Source organism: Cydia fagiglandana, chromosome 16 (assembly GCF_963556715.1).
Source record: "Cydia fagiglandana chromosome 16, ilCydFagi1.1, whole genome shotgun sequence".
Taxonomy (NCBI): domain Eukaryota; kingdom Metazoa; phylum Arthropoda; class Insecta; order Lepidoptera; family Tortricidae; genus Cydia; species Cydia fagiglandana.
In genome coordinates, this window is record NC_085947.1 from 9884091 (window position 1) to 9910649 (window position 26559).

The following is a 26559-nucleotide window of genomic DNA, read 5'->3' on the forward strand; positions in this document are numbered from 1 at the left end:
ATGGGATGATAACTTGATAACCCTTTGCGCCTACATTTTTACTAATTACTAGCATGACAGACTATACTTGTTCTATATTCCGCCAGATATTATAATAATTTATGCAAAACGGAGCAAGAAAGGGAAAACTAAAAACGACCATAAAAACAACCAGTCAAGGAATAATAAAATATATTGCCACAACTCTTGTAACACATATAATCCATTTAATACTGTCCTTGCCATGATTATGTATTTTGTTTTACACAGAAATTGGTGCTTGAGAGCATGAGGAAAAGTGGATCTATGTAATAATATTTACGAGGAATTTGGATTACCCATACATTTACTCTTTTCATAGGAACAGTCTCTTGCCATCGTGCCGTAACGTGGACAAAATAAGCTTCAATTCTTTGGACGCCACGACTATTATACCAATATTACATGAATATTACCAATACAACACGCCATCGTATACCTTATTGGAATGCACGAAGGTTAATAATTAAAGCGTAACCGTGGGCGTCTGTGGTCTTCTTTAGCGGTTAAGGGGTTGAATGCTGGCATATTGCGTGACTTACTCCGAGATATGTTATTATGTTGCGCCGCTGTGTCTGTTAGTTTGACATCGAAAGTAGATGGCGCGGTATGTACGTCGTACGTTATAGGATAGTTCAGCCAACGGCTACCATAATTTGCACTACCTTATGCGTCTAGTAATCCTTTATTCATAGAATCCACAAGTACACGTTATGCGGCATTAATTATGATATAATAATAATTTATTTACTTGCCTTAAATTTAATAATAACACGTAAGAATTGGCTTGAAATTCATTAAGAAACCGGGACATTAAAATCTGAAATATGTGTTAGAATTCTTATTGTAATGTACTATTAACGAACTTTTGCGCATCAGATACCAAGTACATACATACCTACCGCGAACCACGTTCGACGTGATGCCTCTCCGTCGCACTTACTTGTAAATTCGTACTTAAGTGGGACAGGGAGGCAAGTGAGGCAACACGTCAAACGTGGTTCGCGGTAGGCCCTCAGGTCCAATAACAGTCGATCCGTAAAAAGAACTATGTACTCGGTTTGTTTGGTTTTACATATTACAAATTACCGAGGTTGTTTAATGAAATAGGTTCACAAGTACAATTGTAGGAGGAATCATAGGAATTCTGGATTATGTGGATATAGATTTATAAGTACATTTTTGTAGATGTATCTATTATTTACACATGTATACAATCTTATCTAAAATAAAATAGCTTATAACTTATAAATTACGTGATGAATTGAAGAATCTTAAACATAGAGTTAGAGTGTCAAAGTTCTGACGCGTATTTGCTGTTGTATCAAGTTTTGCTTTCCTAACGCATTACTAAATAACACGAGCAAAAAAATCTGGGTCCATAATAGGTACCAATAATTTTTTCTTGGTACCTATTTGTGGGTATTTTATTTTATTTATTGAACACAATGTAAGCTTACAGTTATAGACCAAATCACTTACACGCTAGAAAAACAGATACATTGTCAAAATAGTAACAATTAAAAACATACAAAAATATAAAAACATGCACATAAAAATGTCATACAAATTAAAATTATAATTTTACGTACACTCTAAGAAAACAAGAAATTAAAATCAGAAATAGGGTAAAACAATAAAAATAAAGTAAATTAAATGTCAAAACAGATTACAATACATGTTACCAGCAATGTCATGCAGTATGAAAATTTAAAAATTGTCTAGCAGTTTTGCACAAGTTTGTTAAACGATCGGCGAACATGTCAGCGTCAACGTGTTGAGTGAGCATTATATAGGTATGTGGTTTATAAAAAAAAAACTTGAGTTTTAGATTTAGCAATTGTTCTATTCACTCAGAATCACAAGCTCTTTCGATCCTAATACGGGAAAAAGGTCTCCCCTGAATTACATTTTTTTTTGTTTGTCCAAATTGTTTTGGTCATAGAATGTGGGCTGTATTAAAAACGTGACAAAATGAACCAAAAAAATCGGGAACATATTTTCTCGGTAAGGATAGTGCTCTTATAGCGTATTTATGGACGTATGGTGGTCATTACAATCTCCAAATTATTAACATTACAATGTATTTTATGAATAAGATTCTTCAATGTACAAAATTACAGATGTAAACAAAGTGTCTCAAACCTTCCTGTGCTTGGTTACAAACTACAGATTATATGAAATTCACTCAATTACACAAAAAACGACAAAACAACAAAAGCGTTTCGTTTAAAAGCGTCAAATGAATCGTTAATTATATTAAAGTAATTAAAATCACATTAAAATATTGCGAGACGAAATGTCATAAAATTAGTAGACAACATTTACAAAATGTAGCACAATAAAAAAAGACCCAACGTAAACCTTATTTCTAGCTACTTTAGGAAATATGAATAGGCCGGTACTTCATTTCATTTGGAGACTTGGGATTTGCGCATTGGGGATCACTTTTATTGACCTTAAGAGGTGATGACTAACTACAAGTGCGGTGTTACAGCTCACTTTTTGAGTGTTTAACAAGGTTTTAGTGACGATAGTAACTATCGTCACTAAAACTGACAACTGTTGTCAGTCGATTCATATTTCCTAAATTTAAAATATTTAAATACACCACAGCTTTGGCTGTGTTATAACCAACAGTTTCTTTATTTAAAAGAACTGAAAACTGGGCTCTGGGGACTATGAACAATAAAAATATACCTAATTAAGGTTATTTATTTATTGATAAAAACAAAGAAAGGAATAAACAAACATAATAAAACTTACAAAACTAAAGAATTAATATTTTTATCTCATCATCTGGAATTTGATCAGTATACTACCCAAAGCAATCAAATCAAAAGTTATTTAAGTCGCGTGTTAAATTACATGATTATTGAGATCTCAGATAAAATTAAATAATTTCTTGCTTGTCGGCTGCCCTAGAAACCAGCCTAGATTAAATACAAATAAAGGCACAGAGATAATATAAGAGAATATTGTCACTCGTGAAGGAAGTTAAGCTTAAGTCCATTATAGTATCACATTTCATAACGTCACGTGCACAAACTATAAATATATTATTTACATTATATTTATCGAAAACCAAATCAAGAATACAATTCAGTAGTTCAAGCAATGACGCACACATATTGGTGCTAACATAAGAGTACACACGTGATACAAAAAGATTGAATAATAATACCGTAGACACTATAAATCCATCTTACGTTAAATATACTTAAGTCAACTAAGTATACATATGATTTCACTCGGTCACTATTGTTTAAAGTTGTAGTGGTACATCTAAAGTAATAAATAACAACAACTATCTGGAATGTTTAAGCTATGGGTAACATGCATTTTAAAATGTCTAAGTCTATGTATAAATGCTTTGTTGTGAATAGTGGTACAATTTATAGTGGTAGTCAGAGGACACACTACTAGCTGCGTGGCCAACTTCAAAACAATTCCCTTGAAGCGTGATTGTTACGCTTTATATTTTTATTAAAATGAAGTGTATAAAATAATTATGAATTAATAACTCTAGTTGTAGACAAGTTATTGGCTTTGTAATTTATGGATATTTTGTGATATGACAACTTACTCTTGCCATACATACCTATTAGACAATAATCGACTATTTTAATGTAATGATTTGCAAGTTTCATTAACTTAGGACTAACACTAGGATATCTGAACCTTGTCGAAAAAGCTACCAGTTGAATCGCGTTATAAAAGTACCAGGCTACCAGCGATGCAGGTGAGGTGTACAGCAGCGTGTCGGATGCTCAGACTAGGCATAACAAGAAGTGTCCACACAAACCGTTGGCGAGGCTCGCTACGTCGGCTCGTCGGCGGACATCAGCGCCTCCGACTGCTCGTCCAGGTCTGGGATGTTTCTTATCACCCTGGAAATAAAGGAGTACTTGAAGGTTCGGATTTGTAAACATTTTCAGAAAGGGGTCGGTTTTGTTGCTAAAAAGTTGGCGAGTCACATTACCTCATGCTTTCTAGGTGGAGCGTAGAACATAAAATACCATTCGCGTTCCCGTACTATTTTGAACGATGATGAAAATGAAAAGCTTATAATAGTTTGATAACAGTTGCGTACCTGATACCCGTATACTTTTCGCTCTTTCATCATGCCAATTCTTCGAGCAACACCGGCTTCCGACATGTCGGAAGGGAGGGGCCCAAGCGATATCTCGCCGTACAAATCTTTCTGCCATTTTTCGCGGGGGGAAAGGTGCACACAGTCGCATTTCTCACACACTTACTTACAAAATCCAATCTGTAATGACGACACAAATACATAGAAAATGACACACGTCAAAGACAAATCTTGCAAACCTCGATCTCTTTTTGTGTACGGACGAGTGACTAGTGTCACAACTAGAGATGCAACGGATAGTTGTTTGGCCGGATACCGGATACCGGATATCCGGCCTGCACAATGGCCGAATATCCGGTATCCGGCCGCCGGATATTCGGCCGGCGGAACTATACCTACATTTCGGTTTTTCAGGTGCGCATTCTGCAGGTTTGACCTGTTTCCTAGCAAACGTTCGCGCGGACTCATTTCTAGGTTCGAAATGAGTGCGCGTGCAAGTCATTGGAATTATTAAATTGTTTTAAAATAATAAACAAGTACGATTATGACCGTGTCTGTTTCTTAAATCCAATTTGTTTACTCCGAAATCAAGCAATGTTACTATCCGGTATCCGGCCGGATAGAAGGTCACTATCCGGTATCCGGCCGGATAGTAAAATAGTGGCCGGATAGGCCGGATACCGGATAGTAACCGGATATCCGGTGCATCTCTAGTCACAACACGCACACTAACACATTTTCGTTGAAGTATGTCATTGTATTCTGAGAGATGAGAAGTCGGATTTGTCGCTCGACCGATCCGCAATTTGTACTGAGCGAGCAAAATCGATAAATCCAACAATTACTTGAGACTAAAATATAATAATTGTATTTAAATGTAATTTAACGTATGATATGTAAAAAAAATATTACATGTGAAATGTAACACTTTCTTTTTGTAAATTTGATGTCCCCGACCTCTTTTTATAACAAAAAACCGAGCAAACAGGCATTTTTGTGCAGCAGTGTTCACGTGCGCGTCTGGACTCGGTCTAGTGAAAAATCCAAGTGCAACTAGTTTTATTACCCGCGCTAGATTAAATTGACGCGCTAATCTTGTACCTCGGCAGAGGGGAAATAGTGCGAATGCCGCCTCCCTTCCGTGTTGCTCGAAGTGCCAATTATATAAAAAACGGTTTACCCTTGAATTGCCGACAGACATTTCATCGAATGTTATTTCGAAGACAACGTTTCAAGTATTTTCATTTCATCGACAAGTCATTGCGTCGAAGAATTGATACTAGTAAATTTAAATGTAGGACTTTTAATTGGGATTGTTCATTTTTTTTAGACCCCCATTTTTATTTTATTTTCTGAAAATATAGGTTAATTTAAGATACCAATTTGAATGATTTAGTAATTCGTGGCTCGGTTGAATATTTATAATTTATTGAAAATATGAGATACGACTTCTCGTAAATTACATGTCGTCGGCTGATTAGGATAATGCACAAGCAACAACAAGCATTAAAAAAATAGTTGTCATTGTCAATTGATTGTAATGTCACCTGTCGACAATGTCAGTGTCACGTGTTTCTATAAATAACAATCGTCTGGAATGGAAAACTCGTTTATTTTGAATCATTAATTTCAAAATACCTACGCTATAAATTTGAGAAAGCTGATTCCAGAAATCTGCCTAAGTTATATAATATAACTTAGTTTTATTGGAGTATGTATCCATATAGCATCCAACTCCAACCATAACTTGGCTGAAATCAAGGGAGCAAAAATACAAATGTAAGTTACCTACATCATATATATTTTAACTGATTCGATTTGTAAGAAGATTGGATTCATAAAATCGTTACAAGCGTCCATTGCTAAAGGTAGCTTAGCACCCAGTGGGTGCCTTCTACCGGCTTGTCACCATTGTTTGGATATTGTACTACATACTTATACTACTATATTAGGAACATGCCAATTTTGCTAATTATATCCTATTATTTCAGGTCATCGTGATTCCTATTTAGATACAGCTGTGAGATATGTAACTGCACTTGGGCCCAGAACAAAGTTGAGCATTTTGTATTGAAACGAACGTCATAAATTATTAATCGTCGTAATACTTTACGACCGTAAATAATGCCTGGGAACAGAGTAAATAACAAACCATACACTTCTCTTCTGGATGGTCAACAAGAAGCCATCATTGTCAGATGCTCGTGCAGAACATGATAAACATACATTTAATGTAAAGTTACTATTTTTTTTTGGAAACATATATAACATATTTCCCAAAATAATAAAAAAGTAGGTAAACAAAAACATGTTTTATTATTCACAACTCTTTATTAAGTCTTGTCCACCATGATATCAGCAGCTTGAACTGCAACATGTACCTGGAAATTAGAAATTATATCTTTTTAAAGCAGTTTCAGGCTGAATTTTGAGTATGGCTATGTATTCTTGTATATTCCTTCTTTCTAGTAGGCACCATCTCTGTTTAACGGTTTGCCTTTAGATACTCTGGCTACATTACCACTGAAAATCAATAGATACCACGACCCTACCAATAAAGTGAGCTTTTAAATACTTAATTGTAGTAAATTAATATTAATTTTATACTTACATCGACGTGATTCTCACAGCAATACTGTGTGTAACACGTGAAGTAGGTAGGTATTCCAAGTTTAATTCACGGCACCATCTTTCACGTCGTAGGTCTTCGTGGATTCGAACTATTATTTTTGTGAATCATTCCCACACATAGGAACAAGGTTTTTGATATATTATTAAGCAATGAAATCTACTGTTTAGGTATTAATTATAAATCAAATTGTAACAAACAAGCGCAGCGGTATAACTGAAAAAAATTGTTATGACAATCGATGACAATGATAACTTTGACAATACGTGAGTGACGGATTTATTTACTATGGGTCGATAACTTTTATTGTGCAATGACTTTACATTCAGCCCAGGAGAAGGTCAAACTAAGGTCATAAGGATATTTGTTGAAATATCTTCAATCCTCAATTATTATATCGCAGCAAATGTCGGAAACTGTTTAAAAACCTTATATCTCGAAATGGTTTTCGAAATAGAACATTTGAAAAAAAATGAACAATCCTAATTGGCACTCGAGTTATTTCGTATATAGTTTATATCGTGGTATTTCTTTACGGGTTTTCTTATTTCATTTTGGATTGCATTTAATACAATTTATTACGCATAAAATTATTTCAAAATGTAATATTTGACTTTGATAGCCGTGCGTTTGTGTGTGGGGTCGCAATTCTAACCTAACCTAAACCTACTTTGAAAGACGTTCGTTTCTGTGTGGGGTCGCAGTTCTAACCTAACCTAAACCTACTTTGATAGCCGTTCGTGTCTGTGTGGAGTCGCAGTTTTAACCTAACCTAAACCTACTTTAAAAGCCGTTCGTTTTTGTGTGGGGTCGCAGTTCTAACCTAACATAAACCTACTTTGAAAGCCGTTCGTTTTTGTGTGGGGTCGCAGTTCTAACCTAACCTAAACCCACTTTGAAGCCGTTCGTTTCTGTGTGGGGTCGCAGTTCTAACCTAACCTAAACCCACTTTGAAAGCCGTTCGTTTCTGTGTGGGGTCGCAGTTCTAACCTAACCTAAACCTACTTTTAAAGCCGTTCGTTTCTGTGTGGGGTCGCAGTTCTAACCTAACCTAAACCCACTTTGAAGCCGTTCGTTTCTGTGTGGGGTCGCAGTTCTAACCTAACCTAAACCCACTTTGAAAGCCGTTCGTTTCTGTGTGGGCTCGCAGTTCTAACCTAACCTAAACCCACTTTGAAGCCGTTCGTTTCTGTGTGGGGTCGCAGTTCTAACCTAACCTAAACCCACTTTGAAAGCCGTTCGTTTCTGTGTGGGGTCGCAGTTCTAACCTAACCTAAACCTACTTTTAAAGCCGTTCGTTTCTGTGTGGGGTCGCAGTTCTAACCTAACATAAACCTACTTTGAAAGCCGTTCGTTTCTGTGTGGGCTCAGTTCTAACCTAACCTAAACCCACTTTGAAGCCGTTCGTTTCTGTGTGGGGTCACAGTTCTAACCTAACCTAAACCCACTTTGAAAGCCGTTCGTTTCTGTGTGGGGTCGCAGTTCTAACCTAACCTAAACCTACTTTTAAAGCCGTTCGTTTCTGTGTGGGGTTGCAGTTCTAACCTAACCTAAACCGACTTAGATAGCCGTTCGTTTCTGTGTGGGGTCGCATTTCTAACCTAACCTAAACCTAAAATTGTTACACCAGAAAAATGTATAAATGAGTAGTACGACATATAAAAATGAATTAAAGCAATACGTCGAACAAATGAATTGCAATGTTTAGTAGTTGTGCCAATTAAAATAATTTGAAACGAATCAGCGATCAAGTAATATTCGTTGAATAGTATTTCTACGCAGTAAGAAAAAATTGAAATAAATAGTATATGAAACAAAATAACGCTAAACAATATTACTAGTACTAACCTTTCGATGAATCGTTGTCGATGAAATAATATTCGATGAAAAGTTTGTCGGCAAAACAAGGGTACACCATAATAAACGTATTATCAGGGGTAAAGATTTGTTAGATCTTATAATATAAAATGGTGTAGTGAATAATCAATGCTGCAGCTCGTATTTCACAAGTAAAACGGCGCCTATATATAGATGTATCGGAGCTATATAGATCGGGGGTAGGTAGTATATGTAAAATGAGAACTCACTTAAAGCGATCGGCCCGCAGTCGCGGCCTCAGCCAGACGGAAGCCGGGCCGGCAGCGGGGCTCGCATCCTAGCTCGGGCCACAGTCGTAGACTTCGTAAATTCTTTATGCGAAGGTGGGGTAGAAGTGCATAATGAGAACTCACTCGAAGCCGTCAGTCCTTAGCCTCGACCGGAGCCAGACGCTGGCCGGGTCGGCGGAGGGATCAGCGGCGGCGAGCAGCCAGCCGGCGCCGGCCAGCAGCCCGGCGGCGGGCCGCCACGCGCCGCCCGCCCACAGCGCGTCCCAGCCTGCGCCCAGCGGCAGCGTCAGCGACAGCGCCATCGTCGCCACGTGCGACGACGTCAGCGACCGGCCCCTGCGACCGTCATTCAAATATCACATTAAAGAGACAAGAGGTGTTTTTAAAAGATGGATGCACGTCCTTCTACAGTTTAAAATGTGCTAATTATTTATGTTTAGATGTCAATAGGTATTGTAATTTGTGAAGAATTGTATACATATTGTTTTCTTTTTCTTTAATTTTCTGTATAAGTTAGCAGTTGTTTGAAATAAATAAATTAAGGGCGGTACGCGTTAAGATAGCGGAGCGGATCAAGGGCAAAAATGCATAGACGACGCTAAAGAGATGACGATTAAGGTCAGTCAATAACATCTAACGTAATGTCGATTTTTTTGGACGTACGAGTCTAAAATCCTCGATCCCTTCGTCTATTGTTAAGTAACACCGCACGTGCTTTTACCAGTAAAAAACGGGTCATGTAATTTTCTACGGTTACTGAGTGCTGGCGAGTCTAGGCAATTAGAATAATTAAGACCCTTTTTTGCAGGTACGTAGCGCGTGCGGTTTAACTTAACAATAAATAAAGGATTAGCAGTTCGGGGCCGGATACAAGTCATCAGGCTAGATCTATATTTGTCTAAGCGAGCAGGGATACCGTCCATAACCAAAATTATTTGTCTAGCAATGGGACACAAACGAAAGCTAGTAAAACAACGTGTTCTCTGACCAGAGCCACAGCGACTCGAGCAGCAGCGGGCCGAGCAGCGCGTCGAGCAGCAGCCAGGACAGCGCGGGCGCGGCGGGCAGCGCCGGCCGCTCGGCGCCGCTCGCCGCCAGCGCGCCGCCCAGCGCCCAGCCGCCCAGTCCACAAGCGCAGCCCACCAGACCTGACAATCAATTACGATCAACTGACCGTTTCTTTTATTTTTTGCCATATTTATTTATTATGATTTTTTTTGACACTTTTGTGTTATTTCTACTCAGAATCACGAGCTCTTTGGATCCTAATGGGATAAAAAAAATGTCGCAGTTTTTTTCCTATTGTGTTACCTTTTATAGGGTACGTGAGCCACTTAAGGGCGCACCAGAGAGTGGATCAGCTACACTCTAATAACACGAGTTAAAAATTGCCTACTCCAGTGCACACAGTCGCTGTGGCCGAAATTGGTCAGGAGAGCATCATCATCATCATCCACTTTGTATGGTGGTAACAAAAAGGAAAGTTTGAAAATTTTTCAAACTTAAAACTTTTTAATTTTACATGGAAATTTTAAGACATTTTTTCTCCTATAAGGATGAAAAGGCCTCGCGATCCTGACTAAAAATAACACAAAAGTGGCAAAAAAGGTCACAATATATAAAATGGCAAAAAATAAAAGAAACGCTCAGCTATCAACTTTATAGCCAAACACACAAATCATAAAAACATCCGTAGAAAAATCCAAAAAGTTAAGCAAAAGCAGTCGGTATCATTAAACTTGTTACCTAGTAAATTATGAATTTTCAAGAACTTTAATTCAGAACAGCAGTTACCAGTGCATCAGTAATCTTTTTTTTATACCACATCGGTGGCAAACAAGCATACGGCCCGCCTGATGGTAAGCAGTCACCGTAGCCTATGGACGCTTGCAACTCCAGAGGTATTACATGCGCGTTGCCGACCTTAGAAATCTGACTTTAGAAAGTGAAGGGTCTCACTTCAATGGTGATGAGTGCACTGACCGACTAGCAGCGGCGAGTTGATGCCGTCTCCCTTCCGCATCTCGAGCCGGAACAGCAGCAGGTGCACCGCGTAGGTGAGCGCGGCGCCGAGCGCGGCCAGCACGCCCGCCCAGTCCGCCTGCTCCCACACTCCCACCACCACCTGCACAACCACCAGGTTTCACCATTATCAACCTTAATACTTAATTTAAATACCTGAAGATTCAGAGTATAGACCAGAGATTCATTCATTGTATAAGACGTGAAAAGTCTAAGAAATAAGTAATGCCCCAGCTTAAAACGTGGGCGCTGTTTGTCGCCTTATGTTTTGCGGTGCCTCTGAATGGTCAAACATCAACTTTTGATAGCTAGAGCGCTATAGCATTAGAAATAAGGTAAACAATCTTGATGTGTCTTTTAATTGAAAAACACATTTTAAAAATACGTTTCGGCAAAAATGTAACAATTATGAATCTAATACGATCATTTATATTATTCTGCTTTCATAAGTACTGATTTTTAAAAAGCGTTTTTCTATTAAAAGGCATGTCAAGATCGCTTACCTTCTTTCAAATGCTAAAAAACCGGGCAAGTGCGAGTCGGACTCGCGCACGAAGGGTTCCGTACCATAAAGCAAAAAAAAAAAACGGAAAAAATGCATAAAGAAAACGGTCACCCATCCGAGTACTGACCACGCCCGACGTTGCTTAACTTTGGTCAAAAATCACGTTTGTTGTATGGGAGCCCCATTTAAATCTTTATTTTATTCTGTTTTTAGTATTTGTTGTTATAGCGGCAACAGAAATACATCATCTGTGAAAATTTCAACTGTCTAGCTATCACGGTTCGTGAGATACAGCCTGGTGACAGACGGACGGACGGACGGACGGACGGACAGCGAAGTCTTAGTAATAGGGTCCCGTTTTACCCTTTGGGTACGGAACCCTAAAAAAACGAACTATATGTATTGATATAATAGCGGTCAGATTCGACGCACAAACTGCATCGTGTTATTTATTTTCTTTATTATCTATCATAGGTTTATTACCTATCATCATCATCATCATCATTATTGGCCTTTACATCTTCTTCAGATGTTTATTACAGCTGCTGTGTATTACCTATATTACAACAATTTTTATGATGACAATATTTCAAGACGACCGATGACGTCATGACATGATCATTGATCAGGCCATGAATGTAGTATTAGTGAGTGTACTGACCAGTCCGGCCGCGGTGAGCAGCACGCCGGCCAGGCGGGACAGCGTGAAGCGGTCGGCGGGCTGCGGCCGCAGCAGCGCGCCCAGCGCCAGCGCCAGCGCGCCCGCCGCCGACGCCAGCAGCGTCGCCGACCCCGTGCGCGCGCTGCGCAGGCTCAGCCGGTACAGGTAGTTGGAGATGAACCACTACGACGAAAAATAATACCTTATACCACAGAATAAATAATAGTACTAGGTACAGAAGACTCACTCTCTAACAAAACGCGTCTGTCACGATCGATCGCGATCAGCACAGATATGGCCGCTAGGTGGCGACAGCGCCACGCGCGGCTTATGGCAAACCCCAAAATTGGGGTGGAACGGACGTACTTTTAGCTACGTGTAGCAAAGCGACAAAATGGCAGAGTGAGCCACGCCTGGTTATACTGCATGGACATGTGTATTTAACCTCATTTAAACGACTTTTAGAAATCGTTAGGTTGATTGTTTCATTAACTAATTAATCGAATGATTTCTTTAATTGAGCTGTTAATCGAATACATCACTCACCTTCGGTTTGCCGACGATATCGTAGTCATGGCAAAGTCGATGGAGGAACTCAGCATGATGCTCGATGACCTCAACCGAGTTTCACAACGGGTGGGCTTGAAAATGAACATGGACAAGACGAAACTTATGTCAAATGCCAATGTTGTGCCCATCCCAGTCTCTGTTGGGAACTCGGTACTCGAAGTTGTTGACTCGTACATCTACCTAGGACAAGTAGTCCAATTAGGTAGGTCCAACTTCGAGAAAGAGGTCAACCGCCGAATCCAACTCGGTTGGGCAGCGTTCGGGAAACTACGTAATGTCTTTTCGTCCGACATACCTCAGTGCCTCAAGACGAAAGTCTTTAATCAATGTGTGTTACCAGTGATGACTTACGGCTCCGAAACGTCGTCTTTCACTATCGGCCTCATCTCAAAACTCAAAGTCGCTCAACGAGCTATGGAGAGGGCTATGCTCGGAGTTTCTCTACGTGATCGAATCAGAAATGAGGAGATCCGTAGACGAACTAAAGTCACCGACATAGCCCACCGGATTAGCAAGCTGAAGTGGCAATGGGCAGGCCACATTGCACGCAGAGAAGATGGCCGATGGGGTCAAAAAGTGCTCGAGTGGAGACCACGGACTAGCAAGCGCAGCGTAGGACGTCCACCCACAAGATGGACAGACGATCTTGTTAAGGTCGCCGGAAGACGCTGGATGCGGGTCGCTTCCAACCGGCACGTATGGAGGTCCAAGGGGGAGGCCTATGTTCAGCAGTGGACGTCTTATGGCTGAGATGATGAGCTGTTAATCCTTCGACTAAAATGCCAAGTAGACAAGTCTCTTTGCTTTCCCAGTAGCCTCTTTTAAAATCGATGCAAAATGTACAACAAAACCGTATTTGATCATTAGCAATAGGACCTGTAAAACTTTTTTTTATTGCTCCATCCGCTGTTAAATTCTGTCTAGGTTCTCATTTTGGCTGAGACGTGTCCATTGTAAACAGAAGCGTTAAGCGGAGACGGCGGGGCAGCTCGCTCGAGCGTAATCATTCTTTATTACGCTGGTCCAGGATTCTTTATTACGCTGGTCCAGGATAAGCGTTTGCCACCAAAGTGCACGCATCGAACAAGGTCAGGGTAACCTGATTAGAATAATTCCGTATTCCGTGGGAAGCTGCCGAATCCTACACCAGAGCAGGTGACGCCGCAACAGAAAACTGCGTCCCGGAAAGGTTTTTTTAGTATTTAACCTCGTGCCGCCCACCATACAAAATTATAGCCAAGGAAGTTAGAATCTTATTGTATTTTTAATTAGGTTGAATTTCATTTGTACCAAAAATTTTCGAGACAAATGAAATGCTACCTACTTTGTTTTTAATTAAGGTTGACATTCCATCGAAACTAAGTGTACATCCTAATGTACATTGGGCGGCACGAGGTTAAGATTTTTATTACCTATTATATATATATGTTAGTTTGTAAGGTTCTCATCTATGGGCCTTAGTTGCCTGAAAATAAATGCTTTTATTTGATTGTTTGATTGATAATAACTCGACTAGTACCGGCACGGTGAAGACGAGCGCCATGCGCAGGTGGCGGCGCGTGGCGGCGGCGGCGGCGCGGCGCTGCGCGAACTCGCTGGCGCGGAGCGACGCCGCCCAGGACAGCCGCGCCAGCAACGCCTCGCCCGCCATCGCCGCGGACATCACCCGTACCTGTTGAAAATGAATACGGTCATTCGGCGGTTCTCTAACTCATATCTCATTATTTTTCGGAATCTTATATTTTGTTTATCTTATTATTAGGTAAAACATCTGTTCCGAACCTGAGGGTAAAACAGCTATTCAGCAGACAAGCAGCAGGAGTTGATAATTATAGAATAGAATAATATTGATTTAAATAAACCTTGTTGACAACAAATATCAGTATCCTGTGGCCCCACATTAGAGTAACCTCTAGTGTGAGGCCACAGGATACTGATAATTGACAGGATCTGTTAAGATGAGGGTAGATAAATAGTTTAGATATTAAGGTATCCAAATTTGTGCAGCAATGAAGGTTTATATTCAGATTTCGTCAAGTGGACAAAAACTAGAGCCTGACGAAAACTAGCGCAATGACCCTACATACGGTTTTCTAGGCTGCATATTTTTGTTACGTAATCTGTTTAAATTGATCGGGTCGTTAGTGAGACATCCACGTTACGGAAGCAATCATGGTGTAATCATAATCAAACACCGTTTGAAGTTCATTCAAAATGCACTCTGCGTAATTATTAATATTCTTATTATATTTAAATATTTGTTAGTTACATGTGTTCTTCCTCGATGACGTCCCTTCGCCAGTAAAATTGTGAGTATCCTTTATGATTTCTACCAGTAATTTACGCAATATTCCAGTATTTTCTAAATAATTATCGAATGTTTTAGAATTTAGGCTTGAGGAAACAGTTATGACAATTGAACAGTTTTTTAGAAGAAAATGTTTTATCACATTCTACTAACATGTTCTACTGAGCATGTCTACGGCCAATCTTTGCATGCTCTTAATAGGTCTTTAGGTCCTTTAGTTCAGTGGGATTGATGAGCGCTTGACATGAGTGGAGCAGAAAATAGATTAGTGCGAACGAGATACAAGAGTGACAAATGGTCCTAAGCCTGAAAAGTATGAAAGAAAATTAAATATTTTTTTCTAAATTTTTATTTAACCATCACATAGTATCGTACAACTTGAATCTTAAGCAGGCGACCTCACTCCGCGATTTCGTCGCTTTGCTACATGTAGCTAAAAGTGCATCCGTTCGACCCCAATTTTGGGGTTTGCCATAAGCCGCGCGTGGCGCTGTCGCCACCTAGCGGCCATATCTGTGCTGCTGATCGTGACAGACGCGTTTTGTTAGAGAGTGAGTCTTCTGTACCTAGTACTATTATTTGTTCTGTGTCTTAAGTCAGCTGCCAAAGGTTTAGCAAAAAACTACTGTAAAATCGATTTATATTAATTCCCCACTGTCAACAACTGAACTAAAGGAACTAAAAGACTGAACTAGTTTGTTTGACCGATTGACGTAGAGCGGAGCACTTTCTGTAGTGACAGAGCAGGCACAAGCCTACATAGTGTTGTTAAAACATTATAAAACTTACCTCAGCCACTTTGTTGAAGCGCACTGCACGAGGAGTCGCATCATCACTGTCTGTTGTCTCTCCGGCACGGACAGGCACAAATGTTGAATCTCCCTGTTTATAACATTAGTCACATACTGTAACATTTGTCACCCAGTGACATTACAGATATATTTATAAACAGAGCTCGGCGGGGGTGAGCTGTTTTCAGAGTTTGCACAACATGGACATGCCTTGTCATTTGATGGTATATGTGGTGTAATTTAATAAGTAAAGTAATTATTTTATTTAGGCTGCCTTTCCGCTACGGTCTTTAGTTCTTACGTCGCCATTAAAACAAATTAATTTTATAGCAAGCCTTTTTAGTAAACTACTTCAAATAATATGTATGGTACTATTAAAGTTTATTTGTACATAAGCATACGTCGGACTCCAGCGGGCATTTTCGTGGCATGTCAGAATGATAGGTAAGGTTCGCAAATCAATCAATTCACTTTCGAGTATTTGTACTTAGTATTTGGTACTTACCTAGTATTTATAATGTGAAATTCCAAATATCATAGCAACTAACTGCGTTATTTATAAACGTACTTGGACTACACATAAGTCAAAATGGCGAAAAAATTTTAAATAAAAATAAGATTGAATAGTCTGATAATGATAACGGGTAACTAATTTAATTAACTATGTTACAAATACTAGGTACATTATAATACTCGTAAGTTAAGATTTTTTTGTAAACCTTACCTTGCCCTCAAACTGCCCCCTATAGTCCGACGTTTGTACATAAGGCATTGTCATTTTAGTTTAATTATAATTAATAAAGCTTTATATTTTAATATTTCTCTCTAAGGTGTATCTATATTAATATCTACACTTGACATAAGTGACGTCAAAATGGCTCACCCCTGCCGAGCTCTGTTTATAAATAAATAAATATTATAGGACAAATTTTACATTATTTTCATTCAGACCTAATCCAAGCATAAGTTTATAGTACCTACTTAATGAAGCTTATGAAAATGTTACGATTTACTAGTTGCAATGTGAGGCAGTGAACTCGGGGTACATTTCTTTTAATACAAGGACTTTCTTTCTGCTCACAATTTATATGTTTACTTGTTTACATCAGTACTAATTAGCCGGGTCCACACAGAGCAAACATACGCACAAGGCGATTTCCTTGCGCACAAAACGGTTAGTGTGGACTTGCCTCACATGCGCGACCATGACTTGTGTGGACCCGGCTATTGGCATGATAACATTAACTCCATGCAACCATACTCTTGTTTTATAACTTACCAAACTGTTGTTTGATTCAGTAAAAAAGTTATCCTCATCTGCCTCAGCATTGGGTTCTAACAATTGCTGAAAATAAAATAAAAACTAGATAAATTCCTCTCAGATATTTCTACTTCAAATGTGTATAGTAATTTATTTATTGATTGTACTTGGCAATTGTTATCTGTGATGTCATGAAACAAGATAGGTGAAATTTAACCTTGATAACAAGAATACATGCAAACATATTAGCCCTAAGCTTGCTCCACACTAATTCACAGGTGTGAAGCGGGCTTTCGAGCATCCCTCTTAGACATATAACAAGATTATTGTCCAATACAAATATAATTCACCTAATTAGATCATGTAAATATTGCAAATATTGGATGTGACAATGGTATACCATTGGGCATATAAAAATTCAACAACTAACAATTTTTAAAGAAAAATACTCATATAATTAAACATGGTTTTCTAAGTTGTGTGTTGAGTGTGCGTTCATTTTATTTATAACCAACTTACTGTGTAATCTGCAGGTCTACAGGGGTCTCGGGTGGGCGGCGAGAAACACAATCCCACAAGGTAAACAAATAACAAAGAGCTGCGTATATAGGACACCAGGAAGGGCCTATCTATTTTTTCCTCTACATAGATGTACTGAAATAAAATACAAATATTCTTTACAGTCATTATACAGTGGAGTAATCATATTAGAATATCATGACTATCCCATAGAAATTTCGCAGATCTATTTCCTTCCTTATGACAAAACGTAACTGCAACACATGCAAGGTTTACCTTTGTCAGCTCGGACGACACCACCCACAATACATCAACCAATAAAAGGATGAACAATCCGAACACAAATTTCTTTTTACTGAAATGCTGGATGTCGTCATTATCATTCTTGTTATTTTGGGCAACGCGAAAATAATTGTGGCATAGAATCAACATGAAGACGACTTATAAATTCAACTTTAACAAGTTTAAAATCAAGTTATAAGATGATTGCGTCCATAGTTTTGTATTGTAGATCGTCTATTTGTCAAACTCCTGTTTGTGTCACTTTAATATTGTGTTTGATTATATAAGAACGACCGCTTCTTTATGAAACATTTATCGTTTATTCTAATATTCTGACAAACACCTATTAAATACAAAATATTTGCTACAAGAAATCGCAAAATTTTGTAAGCAATATAATAATGCACTAACTGTCAAAATCAATCGACAATCTTCATCCTCTACTCTAAGGGGCTCTATAAATCTCACTTATTTTTGATATACTTGGTCAAGCAAATCTTGTCAGTAGAAAAAGGTGGCAAAATTGAATCGAAATCGAATGAATTTGATATCGTCTCATAGGAAATTTTAATTTCGCGCATTTTTCTACTGACGAGATTTGCTTGACCATCTATATATTTAGGTTTCAGCATTTGATCGATCGATCTAATTCATTGCACGTTCGGCGACGCTGTGTTTTTATTATTAATTCATTTCATTCGAATTTATAAAAGAAGTAATCCATAAAATCGCGGAATCCGAGCTATAATCGCGAAAATCGAAGTTCGTAAAATTGCGGGGATTTTTCTCTGTCACTCTAATTACGCCTTCATTGGAGTAAAAGAGAAAGATCCCCGCAATTTGCGAATTTCGGTTTTTGCGGTAGCCGCTCCGGATGCTAATGGGATGCTTTGGCAGGGTATAGAGTTGTAGTATCTATGGGCTACTCAGATGTCAAATAGAAATTCCAAATTGTCAAAAAATCCCACCGAGTTTCTTTGATCAACAAAAAAGTTAACAGCTGTTTTGTTTCATTAATAATTTTGTCTTCTTAAAATAATTGAGAATTTAAGGTAGTTACACGTTTATTTAGGTCATGTTAGTTGTTAGTGGTAGAGTAGTTAAAAATGAAACAACGGTAAGTGTAGAAGTGTCGAAATAGTTAATGAAACCTGTTTGGTGTTTACGTGTTATTCACACAAGTTATTTACCAGGACGCGCCTCATGCACGGGGATGAGTTTACCGGATATAACATGAGTGTGAAGAAGGACGACGGCCAAGATTCTTCTGAAATCCCCCTACACAAGATGAAGTCGCAAGATCATTTTATTGAGGCACAGGTTCAAGATGGTGACACGTTACAAGCTATTGCGTTGCGATTCCATTGTTCTGTAAGTCGATATCATAGTCGAGGTTTATTATTTTTTTAAATACATTATGACCCTACAATCATTATTGTTACATTGCAATCAAAGCATCATTATGTTTATATTGATATTATAATGTTTTTAACTTGTTAATAACTAGGTACCTACATATAGGTATAAACTCAGAATGCATACATGAAAAATAATCCTTTTATCAGTCAGATATATTATCTACGTTTATATATAATCTTAACACAGATGTTTTTTGTTAACATAAATGTTGTTTATTGTCTTTTGCAGATCGCAGAATTAAAGAGAATCAACCAGATTCATAAAGATAATGAAATATATGCAAGAAGGACTGTTAAGGTACCAGTTACTCCATACTCGGTACTCACTGAAATTATGTCACCACCTTTGGATGCCGCACCTTCAACATCTAAAACTATGCCAGGAGCACAGTCAGTAATAGATAATCACAATGAGCTTCTTCCGCCTGGTAGTCAAAATATAGATAAAGAAATAAATGGAAACAATGACTTTGCAATAGATTGCAATGCCATAGTAATGAACAGTACTCTAGCCCCAGCAGTCATCCCTTATACAGATGTAGAGCCGTCTGAACCAATCACAGAGGACACCCAACTATTGCCAAATAAACCGCGTGAAACGGTAGAAACAGTGGTTGTGAAAGAACTGACATCACATGGTGCAGATTTTGGTATGAAATGGTATCACCTACTCTGCTGCGTGCTGATACTAGGAGTTGTGATACCATTAGTTTATGTATTCTTTTATCTAGATAAGCATGATATTGTGGAAATTGTGGAATCAAGTACAAAAGCTGTGCTAACAAATACAAGTGATGATGACCTGCCACCTGGACATAGTCAATGACCATCATGTTTTGTATAGTTGATCTGATCAAAAGCTTTAAGTTTTGGTGGTGTTTTAGCAATTTTATTAAATTGCCTTATTTTAAGAATAGACAGAATATATGTGATTCTTGAAATAAATATCATATTTTCTATTCCAATCTTGTTTTAATGCATTATGTAACTGCCAGACACTAGAATACGCGCCTGTAAGCTCGTTTTTAGAAGCGCATGTAATCAAATGTAGCGAAGTTATAGACCGAGTTTTTCAGCGCAAAACACCAAAACGTTCAATCTATTTTCTTACCAAAACGCGAGACATCTAGCTTCAAGTAGTGGATTTATCAGCACCGGTACTTTACGGTTTTTTTTAGCATTAGAAAGAACTCCACAGAAGCAAGCGTGCAGTTTTTATCAGGCTCTTTAATTGTTAATAATTATTGAATTATCTAATGTAGCATGGTCAATACATATAATTTACTTCAAATTATTACCGCTAAAAGTGCCGGATTTGGAACCACAAGCTTACTTCTGCCAAGTTCTTTCTAATGCTAAAAAAAACGGACTATAATAGGGCCCGTGCGCTTTGAAAGGTCTGCCATCTTATGGCCTGAATCGGAAACATATGTGCACATGTACATTGCCAAAAGAAGTGCTACCACCTACCGTTCTCGTCGGTACGTGCATAGTAGGTCTGCCATCTTGTGGGCTATATAAGAAGCAGTGGCAGGTACATTATTTCACCATATAATTCATTGGTATTCATTATGGTGGCGCCGCTGCAGAATAGAACACATGTACGCCTCGCGCCAAAAATCTGACGGGTCCCATGCTGCCCCCTATAGCAAGTGATAGACACAAAGCGATTCAATGGCGAAGCAATAGCGATCGACACCTTGACTAGGCCGCCTGATAAATTCCGCTACTTGACGTTAGATGTCGACTACGAAATAACTCGCGTTTTTCCACTCTTTCCTTAGGTACTTATATTTCTAATGAATATTAGACAAAAATCAACCTTATTTCTGTACTATTACAGTTCACTGAAACTTGAGGTAGTAATTAGTAAGCGAGCGTTGGTCGTCAGGTTGTCACCTGACGATTTAGTCAGTTCATATAACTGGGCAAGAAATAATAAATTTATTATGACTCGACTGTACGTAGATTACGTCTATAACTCTATACCAGAACTCTGCCTTTACGCCGGTCTAAGTTGCAAGGTAGGAACAATTAAAACAAAAAGTTTGCAAAATAAACTTTATTAATTCTAGTTCTATTTACTTAAAAATACAATCGATGTAACAAATTCCCATCAAATTATTGACACGATCTTAGTAAAATTTATTATATATATAAATTACGATAAATGCATTCCTCTTACATTAATCATTATATTGTAATTCACTCTGTAAATACATTACTGACAAGTGTCACACGAGCCTCGCGGCCTTATATTGTACATTATTGGTGTTGAGGTGGTTCTGTAAAGCTTCAATAGTTGCTCTTCTTACGGATGAGAAGACTGCAATCAGAAGTTGCCTCGGCCGCCGCCCAGGCTCGGGTTGCTTTCGTGAACACTGCCAAACAGAAAACAGGATTATTAACAACTACCTAATACAAATATCATAAACAAATACATAATATTTAACCCTTTGTACCGCTTTTAAACATATAAAGTCTAAGTAAAAATATTTTATTTCTTAGTAACTAGTTATTAAGTGATATATGTTACTAACAAATTATAGATGTAACGTCTGAAATAAATGATTTGAATTACAAAAGATGTATGACATATATAAAACTTGTTAAAAATATTGTCGACGCCGCTTGGCTATTATCCTATAATAGGATACATTAATTGATAGAACTGTCGGCATTGGAAGCTAAACTGGCAAGGCACGTTACGAACATTCGTCTAGGAAATTTCTCACTCGTGCCTCGACATACGCTATACTCGCTTCGAAATTTTCTACGAGCACGTAGGCAATAATTCTTAACCCATATATGCCCATTGGATCGTTTTCGACCCACTAAATAAAACTCGCTCCTAATCATTAAAATCAGCAGAAGAATGAGTCTGTAACCTCAAGGAGTTCAGAGCTAAACAAGTTTAGGACATATATGGGTTAATGGGAATAGTCACGTTAAGTTTACTTTCTGATGTACGGCGGTTTATGGTTACCAAAATGGTTAGGTACATAAGTGAATGAAAAACAGAGTATTTACACACGTTAGTAGAATTAAAGGCAAGTGACAGCATGAAGAAGCTCTTGGTCCGAAGATAGCACCGGTACTTTGTAGGCAGACTGGTGATTTTTTGTTACTGAATCAAACAACAAAATCACTAGTCTTCCATACAACGCACGGCAGACGACGCCCGTTAGTTGACACACCTAAAACATTGTTATCACGACATTCATGTTAGCACAAGTGTAGAGGTTGTTAAGATGGTTACAAATGAGGATGACTGGTTTATTAATGATACGATGATAATGAGGTATTAGCTACAAATATAAACTACTGATATGGCTTTACAAGAAATATACCTAATGAGTGATTGAGTGTGATATATGTGACTCCTAACCCAGTTACTATACGTTTCATATGATCATATGACATATAGGATCCCATACAATATAATGATATTAATGATAGAAAAATACTAAATAAAATAGAATATTGTTGTCAAGATCCCATTGAAGAAACATATGGAACACTACTCCTACAAATACTTTTCGTCTTTTTACCTGTCTTGAAACGACAACGACGTCTCAGTCGAGGCCGATTAGGAAAGGCTACTTTATCATAGACTTGTTTGGTGCCAACTCAGGGAACTCTTCAAACATTCTAGTACCAAAACAATGCTGTGTTAGTAATGACATGGATATCAGATTGAGGAAATTAGTGCGGTCGACTGTCACACTCCTGATATTCTAATCTAATATGACAGTCCAAAGTACAACCTATCAAAGAGTGCCTACACGTTTATTGCATAACCAAAATATTGGCGTATTATGGTGCAGGTATAATAACGCTGGTATGATTATTACCTCTGCTGCAAGAGATACTGCGCGGTCTGTATGCGCGCCGGCGTGCCCGTGATGGTGATGATGCGGTCGTTGGAGCCGGGCAGCGGCTCCGCGATCTCGATGCCGGCGCCCGAGTCTGCGCGGATCTTGCGGATGCGCGACCCCGCCTTGCCGATTATCGCGCCGGCCAACTGTAAATGACACGCATGTTATTTGTAAACCGCACACATGTTACGGGGGTGTTTTAAATTATACAATCGGCACGTTAATTATTATACTCACGTCTTTGGGAATGGTGACTTGAGTGGTGGTCTCCTGTTGGTTGCTGTCGCCACCGAAGTTGCCGCCGCCGCCGCCGCCGCCGCTGCGACCGCCAAAGTTGCCGCCGCCGCCCCCGCCAAAGTTTCCGCCGGCGAAGTTGCCGCCGCGAGGCGGGCCGTTAAAGTTGCCCCTAGGGCCCGGGCCGCCGGGTCCGCCGGGGCCGGAGAAGTCGTTGAAGCCGCCGCGAGGGCCGGGCGGGCCGCTGCGGCCCAGGGGCGGGCCGGGGCGCGGCGGCGGCGGCCCGCGGCCCGGGCCCAGCGGCGGCAGGCCGCGCGGCGGGGGGCCGCCGCGGGGCGGGCCTCGCCCGGGGCCGCCGCGTGGGCCCCCGCCCTGGCCGTTACCGAAGCCGCCGTATTCGTCAGCGTAGTAGTCATCGTAGTTGTGGGGGTCGTAATTTTGGATAGCGCCTTTGATGGGCACCTGCAAAGGAATGCGTCGATGTAGAATGAGTACGACAACGTTGCCGGCGTGTTGATACCGGACAGAGTAGATACGATATGTGTGTTTACCTCTCGCACTAGGTCGAGCACCTCGCGCACGGCGGCGGCGACGGCCTCGGGCCCGCCGACCAGCTGCACCACGCGCTCCGTGCTCTGCGGCGCCGGGTTCGAGAATATTTTCAGACGAGCACCAGTTTTCTGCAAACGACATTTCTTCATTCAGTCAACGGTCGGCCGATCCCCGATGCTTTTGTTAAATACGAGGACAAAGCACACTGAACTTATTTGCAAGATATAAAATGAATGAGTACCGCTCTGGGCAAAAAAGTCGCATTCATTCACATGGAATTTCTTTGTACAATGTTCGCCGTATCTTGTGAGGGATAGTGCAGGTAGTCTATATTTAATTCAAATGAAATGCCGGGTCGAAGACCGAATACAATGGTCCATTGATGGATATCATGAGAAAATATAAAGGATACGTATATAAAAGAAGTTGCTTGACGTGACTTAGATAAAAAAAAAACTACAATGTAACTTTCCTATTTCAACCCTATCCATATTATCGTAATAAGTTCATGTAAAAAAAGTTAATTTAAGTAAGTAGGTAGGTATTATTTCGTTAACTTGTAGTAAAAAAATTAGTCATAAACCTAATTACGGCGCAGCCCCAAACAAAACATATTTCCATTTATGAGGTGAGAACACGCCACCTTCCCTGGAGAGAGCGGATGCGTTACCGAATTGACCGCTGTTGGTGTCGTCAGTGCGGTCGGTGGTGACCGCCGCCTGACAGCGGGCGCGCGCAGGCGCCGCGCCATCGACCCGCGCACGTGCCCCGCACGCACAAACAACACCCGTACACCAACCACATAATCTCATATTTGCAATCACTGATTTTAGGTGCACATTTGACACATTTCCCGAATTTGTGGCTCGAGTTTTCATTGTCTTTAAACTGTTGGATGTCACTCGGTAATCCAAGAAATAAAAGTTACACTTAAATTCCGATTTTAAATTAAGAAGCTGTATTAAAAAAAAAGTTTAAATCGCAGCACAACTGATTCACGATTATAAAACTGCACGGGGTTGAGCATTGGCCGCGATCGACCCTTCCCGTCGGGTGGTGGCACAGTGAGTGAGCCGGGCGGCGGCGGCGGCGGCGACGGGCCCCGCCGTGCAACACCTGTCCCCCTCCCCCGCGGGAGCAGTGTCCCCTCGCTGCGCTGCACTTGTGGGGCTCCGGGACTCCGGCACGCGCCACGCCTACGCCACGTAACCAAGGAACTTTGCCATTTGTCATAAACTTGCGATTGACCCGCGAAGGAAACTTCTAATAAATATATCGGTAACAATGGACATTGGGTTTCTTTTTGTGAATGACTTACAGGGTTTCATAAGTCCGTGCAAATATTGTAGAGTATTGAAACATTAATTATATGAACGACTGAGGTACAAAAATTCAAAAGGAAATTGACTTCCTTTGTTTGATAAAAACCACCAGCATGCTGCAAGGCTGTTCTCAAAGCATCGAACGCCGGCGAGCTACGGCTCTTAACGAACAGGCATAAGTTTCATCTTCGACTAAGTGTTGTTTACTAGAGTAGAAAACTTTTTAGATACGGGGTCAAGAAACTAAATAAGATATTTGTTCATAAAGGGGTCAAATAAAAGTTGGTAACCTCAAATATGACGGCATCGCGTAAGCAAGGCATCGGTGATCGATAATCGTAGATCACTTACCTATTGGACGGAGCATATTCGTGATTTACATATTTATTACCACACGTTGGCGCTGCCATACACGAAATTGAAAACGCGATCGTGCATTCACGGATGCGTTTACATATTCCGTGTGTGTGTACATTAAAATTATCAACAAATATCGAGGGATAAACTTGCTGTAGCATATTTTACATTGAAGTGAGATACACCAGAAGGGTGCGGCACTCGGTGTACAACACTACACCGAGACGATGTGTGGTGACAATGAGTCGCTATGCGGAGTCTAAGCGAGGTAGTCTATCGATAATGTATCGGATGGAAGCCTTACCGATCGGAGCCGGAAGGGGGTCGCGTGCTCGTAATTGCCGGTGTCACCGCGGCCCGGCCCGGTAATGAGGGTTAGTAATTACCAAATACATAAATGACATACGCTGCGGCTTCTACTTCCTTTCAGCGTCATTTCAATTTCTCTTTGTGTCTACAAGTCAATCAATATTTTAATACATTATAATAATCGCACTTACATTTTTCTCAACACCTAAGTTTGAAAACTTTAACGTTTAAACGTTTGTTTAAACATCGCTCAATAATTAATGTACTATCGTGGGTATTGTCGGCTAGTATTTTTTACCGAGTACAGCGTTTTTTGCTCCACCCATTTCCCTATAGGGGAGGATGTGGGGGTCACAAAAAAACCATTTCCCGGCGTAACCCGAGCCGGCGCGGACGCAGCCGCATGCTTCCGACTCGAAGGGAAACGGATCCAAACGGGTGACACTCCAAGCACGATACCAAGGCTGAGGAGGACCATTATAAGTGCGCTCTGTATTTCTGCATTGATTTATAATTGATCGAGGTCAAGTTTAACTGGATCGCGCACAGAACTCGAGCTGCTAATGAGATTACACTCTAGATTCACACGTGATACTCTTAATATTTAAAAACTTTTGTAATCATCGTTAGGTCGCTACTCCATTGTAACAGAATTAAATAATATTTCGTCAACAATTTATAACAAATTATTTCTTTGTCCGAGGTTTATAATATAACCGCAG

The 26559-nt window shown here is 39.8% G+C and overlaps 4 protein-coding genes across 8 annotated transcripts in view; 2 read left to right on the plus strand and 2 right to left on the minus strand.

Moving 5' to 3' along the window:
- The window catches only part of LOC134671946 (microtubule-associated protein RP/EB family member 1), a 186975-nt gene that overhangs the window by 77210 nt on the left and 83206 nt on the right, over window positions 1-26559 (plus strand). The window lies entirely within an intron of this gene.
- On the minus strand, window positions 155-18195 carry LOC134671923 (solute carrier family 35 member F5). The gene is made up of 10 exons (XM_063529786.1): window positions 17762-18195; window positions 17486-17620; window positions 16985-17050; window positions 15704-15796; window positions 14126-14278; window positions 12037-12219; window positions 10832-10973; window positions 9837-9996; window positions 8972-9184; window positions 155-3908 (listed from the first exon to the last, which is right to left on the minus strand). The coding sequence occupies exons 1-10, from the start codon at window positions 17915-17917 to the stop codon at window positions 3839-3841; spliced, it is 1371 nt and encodes a 456-aa protein (XP_063385856.1). The 5' UTR covers window positions 17918-18195; the 3' UTR covers window positions 155-3838.
- Window positions 18709-20150, plus strand: LOC134671925 (lysM and putative peptidoglycan-binding domain-containing protein 3). Of its 2 annotated transcripts, none has more exons than XM_063529787.1 (3): window positions 18709-18884; window positions 18961-19138; window positions 19415-20150. In XM_063529787.1, exons 1-3 carry the CDS (start codon window positions 18874-18876, stop codon window positions 20009-20011), a joined length of 786 nt encoding a protein of 261 aa, XP_063385857.1. In that variant the 5' UTR covers window positions 18709-18873; the 3' UTR covers window positions 20012-20150. The 2 variants fall into 2 exon arrangements, with proteins under 2 accessions (XP_063385857.1, XP_063385858.1); XM_063529788.1 differs by having other exon boundaries at window positions 18720-18819.
- LOC134671927 (heterogeneous nuclear ribonucleoprotein K) overlaps window positions 21233-26559 on the minus strand; it is a 42402-nt gene continuing 37075 nt past the window's right edge. For all 4 annotated transcript variants that reach the window (XM_063529793.1, XM_063529792.1, XM_063529791.1 and 1 more), the window contains 4 exons: window positions 23849-23977; window positions 23301-23759; window positions 23040-23209; window positions 21233-21566 (listed from right to left, as the gene is read on the minus strand). In XM_063529793.1, the coding sequence (XP_063385863.1) occupies window positions 21518-21566; window positions 23040-23209; window positions 23301-23759; window positions 23849-23977 (807 nt within the window). In that variant the 3' untranslated portion in view covers window positions 21233-21517. The remainder of the gene's footprint in view (window positions 21567-23039; window positions 23210-23300; window positions 23760-23848; window positions 23978-26559) is intronic.

What these genes read in the sequence shown, in the direction of transcription:
- LOC134671923 (XM_063529786.1), bottom strand. Translation starts at nt 17,917, where the DNA reads ATGTTGATTCTATGCCACAATTATTTTCGCGTTGCCCAAAATAACAAG. An exon ending in GTAGACCTGCAGATTACACA is followed by an intron (nt 17,051 to 17,485) that starts GTAAGTTGGTTA and finishes TTTTATTTTCAG; the next exon opens with CAATTGTTAGAACCCAATGC. An exon ending in CTGAATCAAACAACAGTTTG is followed by an intron (nt 15,797 to 16,984) that starts GTAAGTTATAAA and finishes TGTTATAAACAG; the next exon opens with GGAGATTCAACATTTGTGCC.
- LOC134671925 (XM_063529787.1), top strand. An exon ending in CGTTGCGATTCCATTGTTCT is followed by an intron (nt 19,139 to 19,414) that starts GTAAGTCGATAT and finishes TGTCTTTTGCAG; the next exon opens with ATCGCAGAATTAAAGAGAAT.